This window comes from Henckelia pumila, chromosome 2, assembly GCF_033568475.1.
Source record: "Henckelia pumila isolate YLH828 chromosome 2, ASM3356847v2, whole genome shotgun sequence".
NCBI classification, from domain to species: domain Eukaryota; kingdom Viridiplantae; phylum Streptophyta; class Magnoliopsida; order Lamiales; family Gesneriaceae; genus Henckelia; species Henckelia pumila.
Window position 1 is genome coordinate 71,102,477 of NC_133121.1, and position 22,282 is coordinate 71,124,758.

Here is a 22,282-nt window from a genome sequence, read left to right on the forward strand (position 1 = left end):
CTAGATACACCAACTCACACTTGAAGTAATTTAAATATGAGTAATCCGAATTCACCGCAAGGCAGAATACAATAAATTAGTATTAAAAAACTAATAATATGTAATGTAATTAAAAAAAAAAATCAAAGATATGAATTATAAAAACATTAAAATTTTCTAACAAAGGTCCACAAAAAAAAAAAAAAAAGAAAAGAAAAACTTGTGGCTGAGGAAAAGAGGCACATGCTGACGTGGCGCCCACATCCATTTAAAATCCCTTTGTCTTGGTTGAATTTGATCACAGAGATATCAAAATCCTCTCACTGAGCATTGCCAACGAAGCCTTTTTCCCACCTTTTCTGATTCTTTGTCCCTCCACCCCATGAAGGAACCGGAGATTAAGCTGTTCGGCCGCAAGATCGTGCTGCCGGAGAACGATGAAGAGAAGCTCAAGCCGCTTGATTGCGAAGAGGTACGTTTGTTTGTGTTGCTTGGGATTTTGCGTTTGTTTCGAGGTTTGAGGTGAGGGATCGGAGCTCCTCCCCCGGATGGTGAATCTCTGTGTTTAGCAGTTGGTTCGTCCGATTTTGCTCCTTTTTCAGCAGCAAAATCTGGGGTTTTTATGGTTGTTTGGTGCATTAATTTGTTTTAGTTTTGATTTGGAGTTCAAAACATTGATTACTCTGTTTTCCAACTTCACTTCACTTCACTCATCATGTTTTAAAGTTTTGATTTCATTCCAAGTGTTTGAGTTCATACATTATAATTTCGGTGTTTATAATAATGTTAGTGATTCCATTTTCTTTTTGGGTCTGGGAATATTTAGCTTTTCTTTTTTCACCTTTGAATTATTCTTATTGTGATATATATATATATTTGTTCTTCTGTGGCCTCAAATTCTCGGAATTTTCTATGTTTCTCCACTTCCAAAAAGTGATATATTCTTTTCCATTATAAAATTTAAATATTTCTGAATTTTGTTCCTTTAATTAATTCAGTAATAATGTCATGATCTGATAATAATTAAGGGATGGGATTGGAGTCTGACTGGTGAAATTTTTAGGAGCAATCATCAGGGGAAACCTCTGAGACTAAGTCAGAAGAAACTTCAGATGCGGCGGAGGAATATCAGAATGTTGTTCCATTGTCTGAGATCGATGACAACCCCAAAACTCCCTCCATCGACGAAGATGCAATGAATCCGCAGCAAAAGGCTCTGAAGAAGCCCGACAAGATCCTGCCGTGCCCGCGTTGCAATAGCATGGACACCAAATTCTGCTACTACAACAACTACAATGTCAGCCAACCTCGTCACTTTTGCAAGAGCTGTCAGAGGTATTGGACCGCGGGAGGCACGATGAGGAACCTTCCGGTGGGGGCTGGTCGGAGGAAGAACAAAAATTCAGCCTCGAATTGTCGCCACCTGACGATTTCTGAGGCGCTCCACGCATCTATGATGGATGGTTATAATGGATTTAAACCAAATGGTACCGTGCTGTCCTTTGGTCCTGAATCGCCCAGCTTGTGCAAATCCATGGCTTCTGGTTTGAAAATTGAGGATACTAGAGGGTCTGTTTCTTGTGGAAATGTTGATGATAGATGTATTGGATCCTCAGTCAAAACTTCCACTTCGGAAAACCCCGTGATGCTAAACAATATTAACCATTTTCAATCTCCTGTTCCATGTATTCCAGGGTTCCCGTGGCAGTTGTCCTGGAATCCAGCAGTTTCGCTACCGGCCATTTTCGCACCTCCCGGATTTCCGATGCCTTTCTACACTTCTCCGTATTTAAACTATAATTCTTGGAACGTTCCATGTATATCAATGCCACCTCCTACCGCGAATCAAAACACGACAAGTTGTAGCCCCGCTTCGCCTCTTGGCAAGCATTCAAGAAACGGGGAATTGCTTCCTACGAGCAGTTCAGAGGGTGAACACAATTTGAGACAGAAGAACTCGGATAGCTCGATCGTGGTACCGAAAACGTTGAGGATCGATGATCCTGAGGAAGCTGCAAAGAGTTCTATATGGGCAACCTTGGGAATCAAGTATGACTCCACAAGTAGGAAAGGTCTTTTCAAGGCCTTGCAACCCAAGTGTGACCCCAAGGAGAGTATGGGTAGCGCCACGCCGGTGTTAATGCAAGCCAATCCGGCCGCCTTGTCTCGGTCCATCAATTTTCAAGAGACCATCTAAAGTGTATTAATTTTATCGAAGAGCAGATGGAATATTAGCCGATCCCTCTTGGGACATGGATGGATTTTGTGAATTCCCAATGTTATTACCTTTGATCAGGGGTGTGTTTTTTGTTTTTTGTTTTTTGTCATGTACATATTATGTGTAGAAGAATACTTTTGACCTCAAGGGAAGAAGAAGAGTGAGTGAAGGATGTACAAGCTTTTGATTTTGTACAATATTAACTGTTTGAATAATCCTAAAAGTAGCAGCTTCACCTTTTCAAATATGCCTTTTTCTTCCTTTATATTTTAATTATTAAAAATCTATATTATAATAATATATAATTGCATCCATGACATGAAATAGTGTCTTGATATGATTTGTAGAATCTCCAAAACATCCCTCTTTCTATCTTTAGCTCATTTTATTTTTTTTTTTACGTGAAAAATTAAATTTATGAAAAAAAAAATCTAAAAAAATTATTAAAAATTTGACTGAACATGCACATAATACGAGCATATAGAACTAGTATTAATAATACTAGAGTCATTGTAACACTCTGAATGTTCGCACACACATATATACATAAACTTTCTTGTATTGATATTTTTTCGCTATTTTAGTTTATGATTTTTAATAATAGTTTTATTTAGAGTTATATATTCATGTAAAATTCAAAGGTTTAAACAAAAATAAAAATTTATTTTAATAGTTTCAAAAATTTTGAAAAGCATATAGGATAAACAAGTCAACTATAAATTTATTAAAACATATCTTTATGACATTTTTTTATTAAATGAAAAAAACAGAATTTGTTTTCAATCAAGATGGGTATTCTTGGTAGTTCAAAAGTTACATTTTATAACAAAGTTAACAACTTTAGACCCCTTAACATAAATAAAAAAGGGAAATGGTATATGTAGGGGTGGAATCGGGTCGGGACCCGTCCCGTAACCCTCTTACCCGATTCTCGTCCAGATAGGAATTGAGATATTTTTTTTCTTCCGATCCCGCACCCGAGATGTGTCGGGACCCGAATGTTCGGGATCCCGTCGGGTCGGGAGAGGATAATCCCGTATAATATTTTTTTTTAAAAAAAATTATATGAAAATATTTTTTTGAAAAAAATTTATGAAAAAAATTAAACAATTTCTTAATACATTACAAATAAATTAAAATTTCTTTATATATAACCATTAAAAAACTAAAACATTTTTTTAGTACATTACAAATAAACTAAAACAACTACTTGATTAATAAAAAAACATATAATTATTCATAATAATAAAAAAAACAAAATAAAAAATTATAACTCAATGTTAATATTAAAAAATATTAATATAAAAAAAATTATATGGTATATAATTATAAAACATTAATATTAAAACATAAAATTAAAAAAAAATTTAATTAAAAAATATTATTTTTATATTCGGGTCGGATCGAGAATCCCGTCGGGAAGGGTTGTGTAACGCCCAGAAATTCGGCACGTAAATCCGCATGCATAACTAGGGGATTTTATAATTTTATAATAATGTGAAAATGTGTTAAATTATTTTTAAGAGTGATTATTTAAATTAATTGATTTATTTGCATGTTTTAAATATTATTTCGACATTTAAATCTGTATGGTGTGATTTATGAATTTATTTGAGAATAGTTTATTTTATGATCGCGTAGGCGGGACCGTGAACGGACGAGATGTTAGTTTTCACCCAAAATATTTTATTAGATTTTTAGGAGCCTTAAAATATTATTTTAAGGTAAGATTTTAAGAAAATTATGGTATTTATATATATGTATATTTATATGTCCGTTTTTACCCAAAATAAGTCATTTTAATGACTTTTATTAAGCTTTAAAAATCCAATTATTTATAATTTCGGGATTTACTTAGTTTTAGCAAATTAGAATGTATTTTTTTAAAATTTAAAATTTGAGTATTTAATTATCCTAATTATCTATTTATTTATTAAACCTAGATTATCTTAAAAATCTACCCTAATCCTCCTACCTCCATTCACGTTTTCTTGCTAGCCGCCTCCTCAATCTTCTCCCACTCCCTTCATCGTTCCTTCAACAGAAAACCCACCCCATAGCCGATCGTTAAAAGTTTTTGGAGTTTTTGGAAGATCCGTTCGTCCCGGCGGGCCCGATACGTGTCGTTTACGTCGTTTCGTCTAAATAATTCTCAAGGCACGTTTCGAATCCATTCTTGAACACCATTTAAATCATATACACTTGTTTTCTGAGCATGAATGATCTGTGAATGTATGAGTTTTTCAAATTTGCAAGAGATTTTTCATAATTCATGCATAACCCACGTTTTTGAGGATGATGGCTCGGTTTTGACATGATTCTTCATGCATGGCTGTTCAAGTCTGCTGCCTACTATTAGGGGGTCGACCTAGGGTCCCTTAGGGTCAGTTTCGGTGGGTGGAAAGGGTCTGTAGTGGCTGGATTCAGGAATGGAAGCCGCTGGTATAGGGCTGTGCGCGCAGGGAGTTTGGCTTGAGTTCAAGGCCCTTGGCCGAGCCATGCAAGGCTTGGCTCGAGCCAGGCCTGGTTCTGGGGTCACCCCTGAACCATGGGATGGTTTAGGAGTTTGATCTCCGGCCGGTGGTGGCCGGAGCAGGGCAGAAAAGGCTAGGGGGCATGGCTGTGCGATCTGCGCGGCAGGTCCGGGAAGTAGGGGTCGGCTGGGTTCTTGCATAGATTGAGGTTGGGTTTGGCTTGGTCTAGGTGGACCGGCAAGACCCTGGGGAGGTCCTGCCAGCGGCGCTCCGGCCAGGGGTGGCCGGAGCTGGGCTGTAGAAGGGGGGGAAAGGGGCTGCACGTGAGGTGGAGAGGTGAGAAAGCCATGGTACGGTTGTGCCTTGGGTTGAGCGGGCCGGGCACGAGTTTTGGGTCCGGGTCAGGTCTAAATTTTAATGGGTCAAATTATTTTGGTTCGGGTCCGGATTATATTATTTGGGCTCGGTTATTTTTATTTTAATTAATTAAGAGTTTAAGTTAATAAATTATGGGTTGGGCTCGATTAATTAATTAATTAGACTAATTTAATGGGCTTTAATAATTATGGAAGTGAGCCCACTAATTTGTCATGGGCCGTGTGATCCATGAGAATTATTGGGCCAAGTGTAGTCGGGTTTAATAATTTTATCGGTCTAGTTTATAATTAATGGTTAAATAATAAGTTTTATTAATTTAATTTTAAGTTAATTAGTTAATGGGCCTAAATTATGTTTTTAGTGAGCCCATTAGTTTCTCATGGGCCTGGGGGCCCATGAAGCTTAATGGGCCAGGTCAGGTTGGGCTTTTTGGTTTTTGAGCCAGTCTAGGAATTTTTGAGTTAAGTCTAGTGGTCAGCAGCTCGAACAAGTCCTTGGAAAAATAAATGTTCGTAAATATATTTAATTCATGCATGCATTTTTATTAGATATATAAGTATTATTTTTAAGAAAATAAATTAAATATATATTTACGCACAAATTTTCATGAAAATAAAGAATAATGAGAATTTTTATGTTCATGCATCATGTAACAATTTTTATGATAATTTTAAATGCATGATAAGAAAAATATATTTTTTATGGAAGTTGAAGTGAAGGTGGAAAGTGATGTGGTTGGAGGCCGGGATACCTGGGCCCGGTGACCTTCCTAATGATGTTTATGTATGATGAGCTTATGGATCCAGCTGAGAGGGCTGGTGAAGTGGCAGCACAGAGGTGGAAATCCCACCGCCACGTATGTTGGTTTAAGATTGATCAATCGCTCAGTATGATGCCACCGACATAGATACGACCTGTTGAGAACTAAGAAATCATGATATGTTATTTTTACGAAAATTATAAAGTATGATGAATTATGTTATAGCATGATGATTTAGCAGTATGATTATTTATTTATGTTTATATGCATATAATTTTAAGATCATGCACGTATAATTATTATTCACGTATTTTATATGATGTGTGCTTGTGTGTGGTTTCATTTTGTTATGTAAGGATAGAACGTGCTGGGCCTCTAGGCTCACTAGATTTAAATGGTGCAGGTGAGCAGAATGTTAATGAAGTTAATGTGTTCCCGACTGGCGGCGAGGGCGTATGAGTATCCAGGCGGCTAGAACCCGTGACCATTGCTCTAAGATGAATTTTATGTTGAGACTAGAACATTTATTTCCGCATATGTTTTATTATTATAGATTTTTCAGTATATGCATGAATTTTAGATTTAAGTATTTATTTTCTAAGTTTTCCTGATTTTTTGTGAAAGAAATATTATTTAGAAATTTTATTATGGCATTCTTATAAATTATTATTTAGTAATTAATTTTAAGTATTTGATTGCATGCGTGTACTTTTATTGTATCCTTTGTGTATTTGTATTTTAAATTAAGTAAAGTTATTTTTATGTATGATATATATATGTATGGGCATATATATATTTATATTCATTATTTTATAATTAGAGATTTAAAAAAAAAAATCACTAGAAGTTCTAGGATGTTTCATTTGGTATCAGAGCCTTGGTCCTTGGAGGGTGACTAGCCTGCTGCTCGGAGCTCAGAAACCGCACTGCCAGTCTGTAAGTTTTAAATGTTTAAAATTATGATTTATGCATGGGACACAGGGGTTATATTTTTAATGATTTATGAAAATGAGAATTTAAAGTTATGACAGTCTTAAAGTCAAAAAAAAAAAAATTAGTTATGCATGGCGATTTACGTAAAGAAATATGTGGTGGTGCAGAATGCCTCCGAGACCTATGAACCGACGTGGGGAATCTCCATCTCCACCTCCACCTCCACCTCCACCTTCACCTCCGCAGAACCCTCTTGCAGCATTGGAGCAGGCCAATGCTAATTTGATGGCAGGGATTACTGCTCTGTTGGAGCAGCAGGCTGCACGTCCTAGACTGTCCCACGAGGAGGAAGTTGCTGAGCGGTTCCAGAAGAAGGGGCCGAAGGAGTTCACTGGTACCACCGATCCATTGGTGGCTGAGGGGTGGATTCGTTCTTTGGAGTCCATCTTTGCATACATGGGATTACTGACGCCGACAGGGTGAACTGTGCGACTTATATGATGAGGGGAGATGCAGCTCTTTGGTGGGAGGGTGCTGCCAGGGGAGTACATCTTCCTACATTGACTTGGGCGGAGTTTAGGCGTATCTTCTACGCCAAGTATTTCACGGAGGATGTGCGCAGTCGCATGATCCGGGAGTTTATGAGTCTCCGACAGGGGGACAAGACAGTGGTTGAGTACATCAAGCAGTTCGAGAGGGGGTGTCATTTTGTGCCCCTGATTGCTGATAGTGCGCAGGAGAAGATGAGACAGTTTGTCGATGGGCTTAGGGCGGACATCAAGCATGATGTACGCATGTTGGACGTCACTACTTATGAGGCTGCGGTTAGTAGGGCATTGAGATCCGAGGATGGTAGGAAGGAAATCTTGAGGGAGCAACAGAGAAAGAGACAGTTCCAACCATCGTACCACGAGTCGCATCCACAGCAGGATGCAAAGAAGCAGTCCACTGGGCCGTCGAAGGTACCAAATCCACTGAGACAGCAAGGAGCTATCGTTCCTCGTGCAGAAACACTACCTCTTTGCCAGAAATGCCAGAAGCCCCATCCAGGGCCGTGCATGAAGGGATCAGGCATGTGCTATCATTGCAAGGAACCAGGACACATCATGCTGCACTGTCCCAAGAAGAATGCTGTCGGACATGTTTATGTGATGCAGGCGGAGGAAGCAGTGCCGGATACTTTGCGCATCACGGGTAATTTTTCTTAACGCATTAAAATTTGTCGTTTTTGGATTGCTCTATTCGGGACTACGCGAAGAAACTTGTTATTGCCTGGAGTTCGTTTCAATTTCGAGGACGAAATTCCATTTAAGGGGGAGAGAATTGTAACGCCCAGAAATTCGGCACGTAAATCCGCATGCATAACTAGGGGATTTTATAATTTTATAATAATGTGAAAATGTGTTAAATTGTTTTTAAGAGTGATTATTTAAATTAATTGATTTATTTGCATGTTTTAAATATTATTTCGACATTTAAATCTGTATGATGTGATTTATGAATTTATTTGAGAAAGTTTATTTTATGATCGCGTAGGCGGGACCGTGGACGGACGAGATGTTAGTTTTCACCCAAAATATTTTATGAGATTTTTAGGAGCCTTAAAATATTATTTTAAGGTAAGATTTTAAGAAAATTATGGTATTTATATATATGTATATTTATATGTCCGTTTTTACCCAAAATAAGTCATTTTAATGACTTTTATTAAGCTTTAAAAATCCAATTATTTATAATTTCGGGATTTACTTAGTTTTAGCAAATTAGAATGTATTTTTTTAAAATTTAAAATTTGAGTATTTAATTATCCTAATTATCTATTTATTTATTAAACCTAGATTATCTTAAAAATCTACCCTAATCCTCCTACCTCCATTTACGTTTTCTTGCTAGCCGCCTCCTCAATCTTCTCCCACTCCCTTCATCGTTCCTTCAACAGAAAACCCACCCCATAGCCAATCGTTAAAAGTTTTTGGAGTTTTTGGAAGATCCGTTCGTCCCGGCGGGCCCGATACGTGTCGTTTACGTCGTTTCGTCTAAATAATTCTCAAGGCACGTTTCAAATCCATTCTTGAACACCATTTAAATCATATACACTTGTTTTCTGAGCATGAATGATCTGTGAATGTATGAGTTTTTCAGATTTGCAAGAGATTTTTCATAATTCATGCATAACCCACGTTTTTGAGGATGATGGCTCGGTTTTGACATGATTCTTCATGCATGGCTATTCAAGTCTGCTGCCTACTGTTAGGGGATCGACCTAGGGTCCCTTAGGGTCAGTTTTGGTGGGTGGAAAGGGTCTGTAGTGGCTGGATTCAGGCATGGAAGCCGCTGGTATAGGGCTGTGCGCGCAGGGAGTTTGGCTTGAGTTCAAGGCCCTTGGCCGAGCCATGCAAGGCTTGGCTCGAGCCAGGCCTGGTCCTGGGGTCACCCCTGAACCATGGGATGGTTTAGGAGTCAGAGCTCCGACCGGTGGTGGCCGGAGCAGGGCAGAAAAGGCTAGGGGGCGTGGCTGTGCGATCTGCGCGGCAGGTCCGGGAAGTAGGGGTCGGCTGGGTTCTTGCATAGATTGAGGTTGGGTTTGGCTTGGTCTAGGTGGACCGGCAAGACCCTGGGGAGGTCCTGCCGGCGGCGCTCCGGCCAGGGGTGGCCGGAGCTGGGCTGTAGAAGGGGGGGAAAGGGGCTGCACGTGAGGTGGAGAGGTGAGAAAGCCATGGTACGGTTGTGCCTTGGGTTGAGCGGGCCGGGCACGAGTTTTGGGTCCGGGTCAGGTCTAAATTTTAATGGGTCAAATTATTTTGGTTCGGGTCCGGATTATATTATTTGGGCTCGGTTATTTTTATTTTAATTAATTAAGAGTTTAAGTTAATAAATTATGGGTTGGGCTCGATTAATTAATTAATTAGACTAATTTAATGGGCTTTAATAATTATGAAAGTGAGCCCACTAATTTGTCATGGGCCGTGTGATCCATGAGAATTATTGGGCCAAGTGTAGTCGGGTTTAATAATTTTATCGGTCTAGTTTATAATTAATGGTTAAATAATAAGTTTTATTAATTTAATTTTAAGTTAATTAGTTAATGGGCCTAAATTATGTTTTTAGTGAGCCCATTAGTTTCTCATGGGCCTGGGGGCCCATGAAGCTTAATGGGCCAGGTCAGGTTGGGCTTTTTGGTTTTTGAGCCAGTCTAGGAATTTTTGAGTTAAGTCTAGTGGTCAGCAGCTCGAACAAGTCCTTGGAAAAATAAATGTTCGTAAATATATATTTAATTCATGCATGCATTTTTATTAGATATATAAGTATTATTTTTAAGAAAATAAATTAAATATATATTTACGGACAAATTTTCATGAAAATAAAGAATAATGAGAATTTTTATGTTCATGCATCATGTAACAATTTTTATGATAATTTTAAATGCATGATAAGAAAAATATATTTTTTATGGAAGTTGAAGTGAAGGTGGAAAGTGATGTGGTTGGAGGCCGGGATACTTGGGCCCGGTGACCTTCCTAATGATGTTTATGTATGATGAGCTTATGGATCCAGCTGAGAGGGCTGGTGAAGTGGCAGCACAGAGGTGAAAATCCCACCGCCACGTACGTTGGTTTAAGATTGATCAATCGCTCAGTATGATGCCACCGACATGGATACGACCTGTTGAGAACTAAGAAATCATAATATGTTATTTTTACGAAAATTATAAAGTATGATGAATTATGTTATAGCATGATGATTTAGCAGTATGATTATTTATTTATGTTTATATGCATATAATTTTAAGATCATGCACGTATAATTATTATTCACGTATTTTATATGATGTGTGCTTGTGTGTGGTTTCATTTTGTTATGTAAGGATAGAACGTGCTGGGCCTCTAGGCTCACTAGATTTAAATGGTGCAGGTGAGCAGAATGTTAATGAAGTTAATGTGTTCCCGACTGGCGGCGAGGGCGTATGAGTATCCAGGCGGCTAGAACCCGTGACCATTGCTCTAAGATGAATTTTATGTTGAGACTAGAACATTTATTTCCGCATATGTTTTATTATTATAGATTTTTCAGTATATGCATGAATTTTAGATTTAAGTATTTATTTTCTAAGTTTTCCTGATTTTTTGTGAAAGAAATATTATTTAGGAATTTTATTATGGCATTCTTATAAATTATTATTTAGTAATTAATTTTAAGTATTTGATTGCATGCGTGTACTTTTATTGTATTCTTTGTGTATTTGTATTTTAAATTAAGTAAAGTTATTTTTATGTATGATATATATATGTATGGGCATATATATATTTATATTCATTATTTTATAATTAGAGATTTAAAAAAAAAAATTCACTAGAAGTTCTAGGATGTTTCAGGTTGCCTATCCCGATCCCGATCCCGACATTGATCGGGTCGGGAAAAATCCCGAACCCTCGGGTCGGGAAAAGTTCGGGACGGGAAAAATTCTGGACGGGAACGGGTTGGGAATCGGGACGGGTCGGGATTTTTTAAAAATTTGCCACCCCTAGGTATATGTACACATTGAGTTACACATCGAGTTACACGCTACACATGAAATTACAAAATTATCCCTCCATTTGATTTGGAAAAAAATCTTTCCAAAATACATTAAGGATATTTATGTAATTTTAAGTGCAACATGCAATACAACGTGTAACCCTTCGTGTACATGTAGCATCACTTATTAATAAATGACGCGGACTTTATATGTCACATTTACGTTTATTTAATTAATGGGCCATGTAGCTTTCTCATCAAAACCAAACACCTTGCCAAAAGGTTTGAAATATCATACTTTATGGGCAATATTTTTTTGTCCACTTTGGTAAATATAATGTGAACTTTTTAAATTTTTTTTTAAAAGGAACTTTTATTTTTTGGGTTTTTCCGATTTGATCATTATTGTTGTTGAATAAATATTAGATTCATAATTTACGATATTAGTGGAACACGTTTTAGCAACTCAACACAATTTTCTAGTCCAAGACATGAAGCTAGCAAAATTAATGGTCATCGTTTACTTTTATTATTGGCTCTTAATGTAATTTCTTGCCATTTGCATTCGTTAATTTGTATAGACAAAACGATTTATATTTTAAACTTAAAACATTTTTTTCAATAAATTTCGTGAAGGCATAAACAAAAGAATGTACCGAATTCCGTGAGTTGATTAATTGAATAATTTTTGTGATTTGATTAAAGATTGAACTAAAGGTAAAATAAATTTCTTGAAGGCAAATTTTTTTTACTTTAATTAAAAAACACAAAAACCCTATAAGATGGTCATACGAATCAATTTTGTAATAAATCTTATTTAACAGGATTGAAAAAATATGATTTCATATGTTAAAATCATTCCTTTCGGTTGTAAATATGATCAGGATCCATGAGATCATTTCACATCAAACTTATTCAATGAGAGAAAAGGAACGAATTTTTAATAGTATTATTATTAATACTAGATATGCATGTCTCTTATCCTATAGTAAAAACTGGTCCCAATTTGGTGTTCTCGTCATATTAACTTTTAGAAGATAGCTTAAATATGTGTACCCAATTGAATACAAACTGAGATATTTTCATGTTTCGAGCAATTTCAAACCACATTTTGTGAACGAGATGAGTTGCTTTCGGGTCCCCCAAATTCCATATGCCCAAAACCATATTTAATGCTTTTGGCTTTTTCATTTTCAGTTTCCATCTTCCTTCCTCCCTTTTTTTTTTTGCCCTTTTCCATCAAGAGTTTCACATTATTATAATTTAGGCATATTAAATGCTACATATACAAATATCAATTATATTTTATTTTCAATCAATAAATTATAAATATTATAAATAATCTTTTTTTTTAAAAAAATTGTGAATTACACAAGATTTCCCTTAGTCGAATGTGCCTAATTATTTCTCATGCAATACATATATATATATATATACATACATAACATATATATATATATATATATATATATATATATATATATATATATATATATATATATGTCTAGATCCGAAAAAAGTTCGGTTAGGGTTATCACCACTTTCCAGCCATACATACTAAAAATATCGGCTAAGGAAACTTATTTGAGTTGTGTCATGTACCTCAAAGAGTAGCAACCACAAAATCTTTCATATGTTTTCTGCATTTTGTTATTTTGTTGGTAAAAAGACAATTATACATTTTTTTTTAATTTTTACTCATATTTCAAACAAGTGGTGATGTGAATAAAATTACTAAGATAAAGACCAAATTTGGACTATTTAATTTAATTTAAAATACCAAAATTAAACCCAGAAAATGCTAATTAACTTAGAGTATTATTTGATTGTTCTCTCCCTTTTAAATATTTTTTTGAAGGACCCTTTTAAATTTACACAAAAACCTCATATAAGACCATCATGCCCGTGTGTCAATTTTTTTGAGAAAATTTTTCGATCAGACTTAATATTTGAAATTTATTATTTTTTATGTCAAAAATATTATTATCATAACAATTATAAATCAAATCGACCCAACTCACTTATATAAATATGTGAAACCATGTCAAAACTCATCTTAGATTTAAATAAAGCAGTCTACGTAGGACAAGATAAATTGATAATGCTAGCTATGTCTGTTTTATAATTTTGTGGATACGTACACTATGTTATTATAGATAATAGGCATCAGTAACCATCATGATATCATGGTACGTACAAGTATAATCATATCACACTATGAATTTTTTTTATACGTATAAAAAAATAAATTTCTACATTTACATTTGCATTTTTTGACAACTAAAAAAAATATATGTTTTGCCTAGCTCCCCCAGTCCCCTCAAAGTCATTTTTGTAGTTCCATCAATTATTTTTATTTTAATAGGTCTTCTATGAAATGATTTCATGAATTTACATTCGTGAATCGGGTTGAGTCGATCCATATCTGCAGAAAAAAATAATACTTTAACATAGAAAATAATACTTTCATAAATTGAATTGGGTTGAAAATCTGTATCATAAAATTGATGAAACATTTAAAATTTCGCAAATATATGCAAGAGACTGATCTTTAATCACAATACAGACGCTTCAACTAGATTTACAATTTCAACTGTTTACACCTGTGGGCGCCTGCCAATGTGGCACGCCCACAACCACACAAATTTTTTTATTTTTTTTTCAAAAAATGACTGACGAATCATGGATCGCCACGTAGGCGGTGCCCATATTACCCTGTACCCCTAGGGTGCAGGTTATCAAAATTATATATATATATATATATATATATATATATATATAAAATATAATATAATATAATATTTTCCTAGACTAATGAAATTCTTGTACTAAATTTATCTGGAAAACATATTGATACGCATAAATGTACGTAACCGAAGATAAAAACAACAATGTAAGAAAATAAATGGATCCCGACATCGTTTTCATATTCAAAATGCTGTAAAATTCCAAGTTTTTGTTGTTGTGTTTGGTGATTTTAGTTAGGCCATTAATAAGTAACGAAAAAATACCACACAAAGTCAAAGTCAAAGTCCCACCACATATTATATTCCAATCAATGGAAATTTATCACTCCAAATTTCCAATTTAGCAAAAATCAATGAAACTGACAAATCCAAGTAATCAACTCAAAAGCGTGTTAAGACCACAATCTTCAGCCTGTTCTTCCGAAAATTATTCACGACGTGCTTGTAATTTTCATGAAACACAAATATTGATATGTTCATAATCGAGAATAAACATCTTTTTGATATCATTTGATAGGATCGTTTAAGTTTTTAGAAAAAGAGTTGAATAAACACTTACAACACATTCTTCTTCAAAACTAAACTCAGTTGGGTTGTCAACTGAATTCTAGTATTCTCGAAAATGTCAATAGCAGTTGGCTAACAAATTATATATGCGCGAAAGTAAGCCAAAATGACAGATTAGAACAAAAAAAAACTTGAATGAATATAAAACTGAAGTTAAATGAACACAAGTTTGTTTTTGGATGTTTGGAGAATTCAACACTTCTACGTTACCTCTTCTTTCAGGGTAAGAAAGATATCACTAGAAGACTTTGAATTTTAGAACACTTTGCAGAATCCCTGTAGTAGCCCGGTTCTATTTTACAAGATTAAGAGATTTAAAAGGTTAAAACATGATTAAAGAAATTTTTATTGGATTAATAGAGTTGAAAAATGGATCCAGAACGTTCGAAATAACCCGAAAAGTCCTGAGTTTAAGGACAGATTGGAAGCACCGAACCATAGTTCGGAGTGTCCGAACTCCATGCAGTTCGGAAGTTATGTTGTGTTTGGAAGCTAGTGAGATCGGAAGCTCCGATCGTTGTTCGGAAGCTCTGATCGTTTCCAGCCAAGTGTCAAAATAGTGATGTTAGTAGGATGATGTCATCAGTGGAGATCGGAAGTTCCGATCGTAGTTCGAAAGCTCCGATCGTTTTCAACCAAGTGTCAAAATAGTGATGTCAGCAGGATGATGTCATCTGTGGAGATCGAAAGTTCCGATCTCAGTTCGAAAGCTCCGATCTGCTGGTAGGGACACATGTCAAAGATGCATGATACGTGGTGCTCGGTGCCGATCGGAAGCTCCGATAACAGGGATTGGAGGTTCCGATCGTGGCCTATAAATATGGGGTCTAGAGCCTCATTTTCTTGCTCATTCCCTCTTCCCAAATCTTGATTATTGGTAGAAATGGGGTGTTTCTATCTTTGGCAAGGGACGGTGCTTTGGCGAGGCGTCCAGAAGTCGTAGCAGAGTTGTGCCCAAGTTCTGGGGTATTCGATAACAAAAGGGCTGACGATGGACGGAGGTATACTCGAGATCCTATAAATAGTTTGGGAGTATCTATTAGCTAAATTAAGGATTTTAGATATTGTTTAGTGATTTAGTGATCTTGTGAATATAGGCTTGGACATAGAGCTGGTGTAGCTTGCCTAGTAGAATTAAGGTACGAAAGTACTGTTCGAGATACCTTAACTGAGTATGCATGCATTATGTGTTGCATTGATTATATGACATGATTTTATCTGCATATATTATGACATGTTATTATGCTTCATGCATGATCATCTTGAGCTTATATCCTTGCGATATCCGGTAGTAGGATGCTTACCTATCTTGTTAGTGGATGGTTGGACACTTGAACTCATGTCAGGTCACCATTATTCCACTGTTGGGTATGGAGCCACCTCCAGGGGTGACAGCGCATAGTGCTACATACCTAGGGCCCAAGTCTATTCTTGACCTCGAGTCTTGGTAACCCGTATATTTGCATACATGAACATATAATATTGTATACTCATACTCTCGTACTAAGCGTTTTATGCTCACGTCCTCGTACTGTTTTTGGACACCCCATTCGACGGAGCAGTTGCAGGTAGTTCTCCTAAAGATTTGGAGATTGGGTGGTGACCAAGGCAGGATTGCAGGGTCAGCCAGTAGGTTTTACTTTACTGGAATTAAGTTATTTTTATAGTTTGAACTTCCGCAGTATATCTTTGATTATAATTAACTATTGATTAATTGCATGCTTAAGCTCTTGATTAGTAGGTGATCACGGTACGGGTCACTACATTTACGCAGTGTTTGGTTCAATTGATATGATTATTAAATGATTGATAAAAGACATGATAAATAAGGATTGGTAATTTGTGTTATATTGTGTTTGGTTTGATTTTTAGGAATAAGATTAAATAATGGTTTAAAATTTTTTTGCCAAAAATACCATGTATATTTTTATTGGATGGGTGATTTTTAGGTTGAAGGGAAAGGATAATTATGGAATTTATGTGTAAGATAAAAACAAGGATAAGTAATATTAGGGTGAGGGGAGAGCTTAGTTAACCTACTATAAAATAACTTTATCCTTTCTAGGTTAGATTAGTTTGTTTTAATAAAAATCCTACCAAATAATGAATTAAATAAAAAATCACACACAAACCTACCTAATACCTTGTACCAAACACTGCGTTATGGTATCAGAGATTGGTACAGTATCATTTGGTTTGGAATGATAGCTGGTTTTTCTATTGTGAGGGAGCGTGAACCCCGATGCCACTGTATCAGCTTTGAGATCCTGTCGAGCTCTGGAGTCTGGCGGGGAAGGCTACCTCATTTATACAGTTAATTTGTCCACTGAAAGTGTTGGTATATGAAGTTTTCTTGTTGTTAATGAATTCCCTGATGCTTTTCCTGATGAGATTCTGGGTTTCTCTCATGTTCGAGAAGTTGAGTTTGGCATTGATCTAAGGCCAAGAACGTCATCTATTTCGAGAGCATCGTATCTTCTAGCTCCGTCAGAGATTCACGAGTTGAAGAATCAGTTGCAGGATCTCTTGGATAAGGGATATATTCGGCCTAGTATATCTCCGTGGGGAGCTCCTGTTCTCTTCGTGAAGAAAAAGGATGGGTCTATGCATCTGTGTATTAACTACCGACAATTGAATAGCGTGACCATAAAAAATAAGTATCCTTTGCCTCGTATAGATGATTTATTTGATCAGTTGCAGGGTACTTTAGTTTACTCCAAGATTGACTTGAGATCTGGATATCACCAGATGCGAGTCAGAGATCAGGATATAGCCAAGACTGCATTCACGACCAGATATGGGAATTATGAGTTTTTGGTAATGCCATTTGGGTTGACTAATGCACCGGCTGTATTTATGGATTTTATGAATCGAGTATTTCGAGAATTTCTGGACAAGTTTGTGGTTGTATTTATCGATGATATTCTGGTGTATTCACGTAACGTGAATGAGAATGCGTATCATGAGAATTGTGTTGCAGACTCTTCGAGAGAAGCAATTGTACGCAAAGTTGAGTAAGTGTGAATTCTGGTTGGATCGGGTGGTATTTCTTGGCCACATTATATCCAAGTAAGGAGTGGCGGTAGATCAGAGCAAGATTGAGGATGTATTGAACTGGTCGCGTCCGACGACGGTAGCAGAGATCCGTAGTTTTCTAGGTCTGGCAGGATATTATCGTCACTTTATCGCAAATTTCTCGCAACTAGCTCGACCTCTGATGCAACTTACTCGCAAGGGCGTAACTTTTGAATGGTCCTCGAAATGTGAAGAGAATTTTTGTGAACTTCGCAGACGGTTACTTCTGCACCTATCTTGGCATTATCGTCTGGATCTGGAGGGTATGTGGTATATACTGATGCTTCTCTGTAGGGGTTAGGCTATGTCCTGACTCAGAATGGGCATGTTATTGCATACACTTCTAGACAGTTGAAAGTTCACAAGAAAAATTATCCAGTGCATGATTTGGAGTTAGCAGCTATTATATTTGCATTGAAAATCTGGCGCCATTACCTGTATGGTGAGAAATTTGAAATATTCACAAATCATAAAAGTCTCAAGTATTTGTTCACTCAGGCCGAGTAGAACATGAGACAGCGACGTTGGATGGATTTGTTGAAAGATTATGACTGTGAGATTAAATATCATCCAGGAGCTGCTAATCTCACTGCGGATGCTTTGAGTCATAAGGTGCGAGTACCTGCACTTCAGACTTGTCTTGTTTCCAGTATAATCCAGGATTGTTGTTCTTCGAGATATACCTTAAAGCACAAGAAAGGTATGAGGATTATTCAGATGTATGCAATTTTATATGATCCAACCTTGTATTCTCAGATTCGAGATGCTCAGATGTCTGACTCGAAAACTCAGCGATTGGATCGATTAGCCAGATATGATAGTATGCCTGGATTTTACTATCAGGCTGATGGTTTGTTGTGTCGGTCAGGACGTATTGTAGTACCTGAGGATGATACTCTGAGGAGTTAGATTTTATCTCAAGCACATCGTAACAAGTTGAGTATTCATCCAGGGATCAACAAGGTGTACAAGGATTTACGAACTCGGTTTTTGTGGAAAAGAATGAAACAGAGTGTGTATCGTTATGTGTCCAAGTGTCTAGTGTGTCAACAAGTTAAGGCAGAACACCGACGACCTGTGGGATTGCTTCACACTTTGCTTATTCCTGAGTGGAAATGAGATTTGATCACGATGGATTTTGTGACCCATTTTCCAGTATCCTCGAGAAATTTTGATGCTATCTGGGTTGTGGTGGATCGACTCACCAAGTCAGCACACTTCATTCCGTATAACTGAGATTATACTTTTGATCGGATGGCTCGTTTACATTCAGGAGATTTTAGATTCCATGGAGTACTCGTGAGTATTGTCAATGATCAAGACCCCAGGTTTACTTCTAGATTCTGGGGGAGTTTCCAGCATGCATTGGGTACTACAATCAGTTTGAGTACTACTTATCACCTAGAGACTGATGGTCAGTCAGAGCGAACTATCCGTACTCTTGAGGATATGTTGTGAACTTGTGCTATGGATTTTTGTCAGCATGGCAAGATCAATTGCCACTAATTGAATTCGCGTACAACAACAGTTATCATCGTAGTATTGGTATGACACCATTTGAGGCATTTTACGGTCGAAGATGTCGTACTCCACTGTTTTGGGAAGAAGTGGGGAAGCGACAGGTTGAGGGACCAAAATTAGTTCAAGAGATTGTAGATATAGTTGACCAGATCAAGAAGTCTATCAGAACTGCACAAGATCGACAAGCTAGTTATGCTAATACTAAGCGTCGACCTTTGCAATTTCAGGTTGGTGAGAAAGTATTCCTGAGAGTTTCACCTTTTCGCAGGATTTTGAGATTTGGTCTCAAAGGAAAGCTATCTCAAAGGTTCATTGGTCCATTAGATATTTTGGAGAGTGTTGGAGATCTAGCGTACAGATTGGCTTTACCATTGTATCTGTCTAGTATCCACGATGTGTTCCATGCATTACTGTTATGACGATATGTAGCAGATGTGTTGGAGAACGCGGCGATCAGATCAATCAGGATTGATACCCGGTGCAGCGGAAGTTTAAAAATTTTATATGGAATGATTCCATATTGGGTATCAAAACTTTTACGATTAAATTGTGTGTGTAAAAATTAAATAACAATTATAAATTTTTACCTTTAATCTCGAATCGAGATTTTGGACACCAACAGATTACTCTGCTCTTGTTGTATATCCCTGGAACTGATGGACGAACTGTTCTTCAATCAGGTCCACGAATGGATATTTAATCCCTCTGATAGATTGCACTAGAAAATCTATCAGAAGTTTCTACGAAGATATTAACGAATTTGATCCGTTAAACCAGACTGTAATTCAAAATTCACAGACTGGATTTTATCGAGCAGAGGGGAAAGGGGGCGGCCACTACTGAGAGAAAATAACTAGGTTTTTCGAAAATTTGTGACCTATTCTATATAATTTCTGTACTGCAATAACTTATTTATAATGTAGGCCACTAACAGCTTAGGGCCAATTAGTCATAAGTTCAAGCCCGACAAGCAAAGCCCGCATGTTCAGAAATTAATATAAAATTCATCGTGACTTTGATTGATAAACCGATTTCACCAATGTGCACAGAAACCATTTCTGCACCTTTTAAAGTCAAGATAAATTTTTCTGAATCCGAATTCAGTGATTTCCAAAAATGCTCATCCCTATGTCATTTTAGGAAATCTTACTCCTCTACTCATAATTAAGAAGTCCAACTTCTTTGTTCATTAAATTTAACTCTTTAAATTTAACTATCTCAACGAGGATTAGAAATCCATTACTCTGTGTGACCCTCAATGGTTCAGGGATACAGCTAGCCGTGGGCTCACAACTCCTTGAGACTCGGAACAACAATTTCCGACTTGCCCATCGAATCATGGTAAGAGCGCCTAGCAACATCGCCCCATGATTCCCTAGGTATCACTGATAGTGCCTGCAAGAACCAATAGATTTTGGTTAGCATACAGTACGGTCCCTTCATCCAAATATCCCAATCGAATCAACAACCATTGGTATATCGAGAGTCGTTCGAGATTCGATAACTATGCAATACATCTTGAAGATCAAATAGTGACATCGCATGTGTTACTAAGAAACCATTTCTTAAAACACATCATGTACTCTGGCCAGAGATTCGTCACACTAATATCTCCTCAGATCGCATAGGATATCCACACTCGCAAGTATGTGGTGAATCCTTGACAACAAAGCATCGACTCCTATATGTGTTGTAACTGTACCCAATCCCGACACCTGATGACCCCAATAGAGTCGGTAAATGAGTCAAAGCACAGTACTAGCATATAGAGTCTCAATGATGTTTCAAGTAATAAGGACTAATGGTGTACAACCAAAACCGCGGACTTTATCCACTCGATAAGTGATAACCACTTGGAAAGTTCGGATAGGGTAGTTCGATCATTCATCATATGAATATCCATTTGCATGCTTCGAACATCTCTATGTTCCTTACCAATGAAACGTGGTACTCTGCATCGCAAATGCTAGTCTCAAACTCGAGCGATCCTTATCCTTATTATCGGACGGCTCAATCGACTAGGAACATCTTAGAATATACAGTGACTATAAGATGTGTTTCATGATAGACATCTCCATGTTCTACCACATCTTACATACACTATAGTATATTCAAGGTCTTTATCAAAACAACAATAGTATATCACAATATAACAATATGAAGAAAGATAAAGTCATTGCCATTAATAAAAGTGTAAATAATATTAAACAAAAGATTATTTATACAAAGAGTCATCAAAGCCCTTAGCCACAAGTTGGCTCTCCGGGCACCCACTCTTTCAATCTCCCACTTGCCCTATAGCCAACTAGTCATACTACGTAGACCCATTGCTTCGCGATGTTTGTCAAATAATGGTCCTGGCAAGGGCTTAGTAAGTGGATCAGCGATATTGTCTGCAGAGGCCACTCTTTCGACAGTGATGTCTCCTCTTTTCAAAATCTCCCGGATGATGTGGTATTTCCTCAGTACGTGTTTGGATCTTTGATGAGACCTTGGTTCCTTTGCCTGAGCAATGGCACCCGTGTTGTCACAGTACACCGGGACTGGACCAACAACTTCAGGAATGACACCCAACTCTTGGATGAAATTCCTCATCCAAACGGCCTCTTTAGCAGCAGCTGATGCTGCAATGTATTCTGCCTCAGTGGTGGAATCCGCTGTGGTGTCCTGCTTGGAACTCTTCCAAGAGACAGCACCGCCATTGAGCATGAACACAAATCCAAAGGTTGACTTCGAGTCATCCACGTCACTTTGGAAGCTAGAGTCGGTATAGCCTTCCAATTTTAGTTCTCTTCCTCCATATACCATGAACATATTCTTAGTCCTTCGTAAGTACTTAAGAATGTCCTTCACGGCTTTCCAATGCATTTGACCGGGATTAGCTTGATATCTGCTCGTGACACTCAGAGCAAATGCTACATCCGGTCTGGTAGATATCATCCCATACATGATACTACCTATGGCTGACGCATATGGTACATGTGTCATTTTCTCTATCTCTTCATCAGTCTTGGGACACATAGACTTGGATAGAGAAACTCCATGACACATGGGTAGATGTCCTCTCTTGGACCCATCCATTTAAAACCGTTTCAATATGGTGTCGATGTAGGTT

At 37.1% G+C, this 22,282-nt stretch overlaps 1 protein-coding gene across 1 annotated transcript; it reads left to right on the forward strand.

Moving 5' to 3' along the window:
- The first annotated feature begins 252 nt into the window (after positions 1–252).
- LOC140883292 (cyclic dof factor 1) lies at positions 253–2,419 on the forward strand. The gene is made up of 2 exons (XM_073289712.1): positions 253–451; positions 1,043–2,419. Exons 1-2 carry the CDS (start codon positions 362–364, stop codon positions 2,174–2,176), a joined length of 1,224 nt encoding a protein of 407 aa, XP_073145813.1. The 5' UTR covers positions 253–361; the 3' UTR covers positions 2,177–2,419.
- Positions 2,420–22,282: the final 19,863 nt, after the last annotated feature.

Excerpts from the sequence above, each read along its gene's own strand:
- LOC140883292 (XM_073289712.1), top strand. The coding sequence starts at position 362 with ATGAAGGAACCGGAGATTAAGCTGTTCGGCCGCAAGATCGTGCTGCCG. Across the intron at positions 452-1,042 it reads AGCCGCTTGATTGCGAAGAG|GAGCAATCATCAGGGGAAAC; the intron begins GTACGTTTGTTT and ends TGAAATTTTTAG.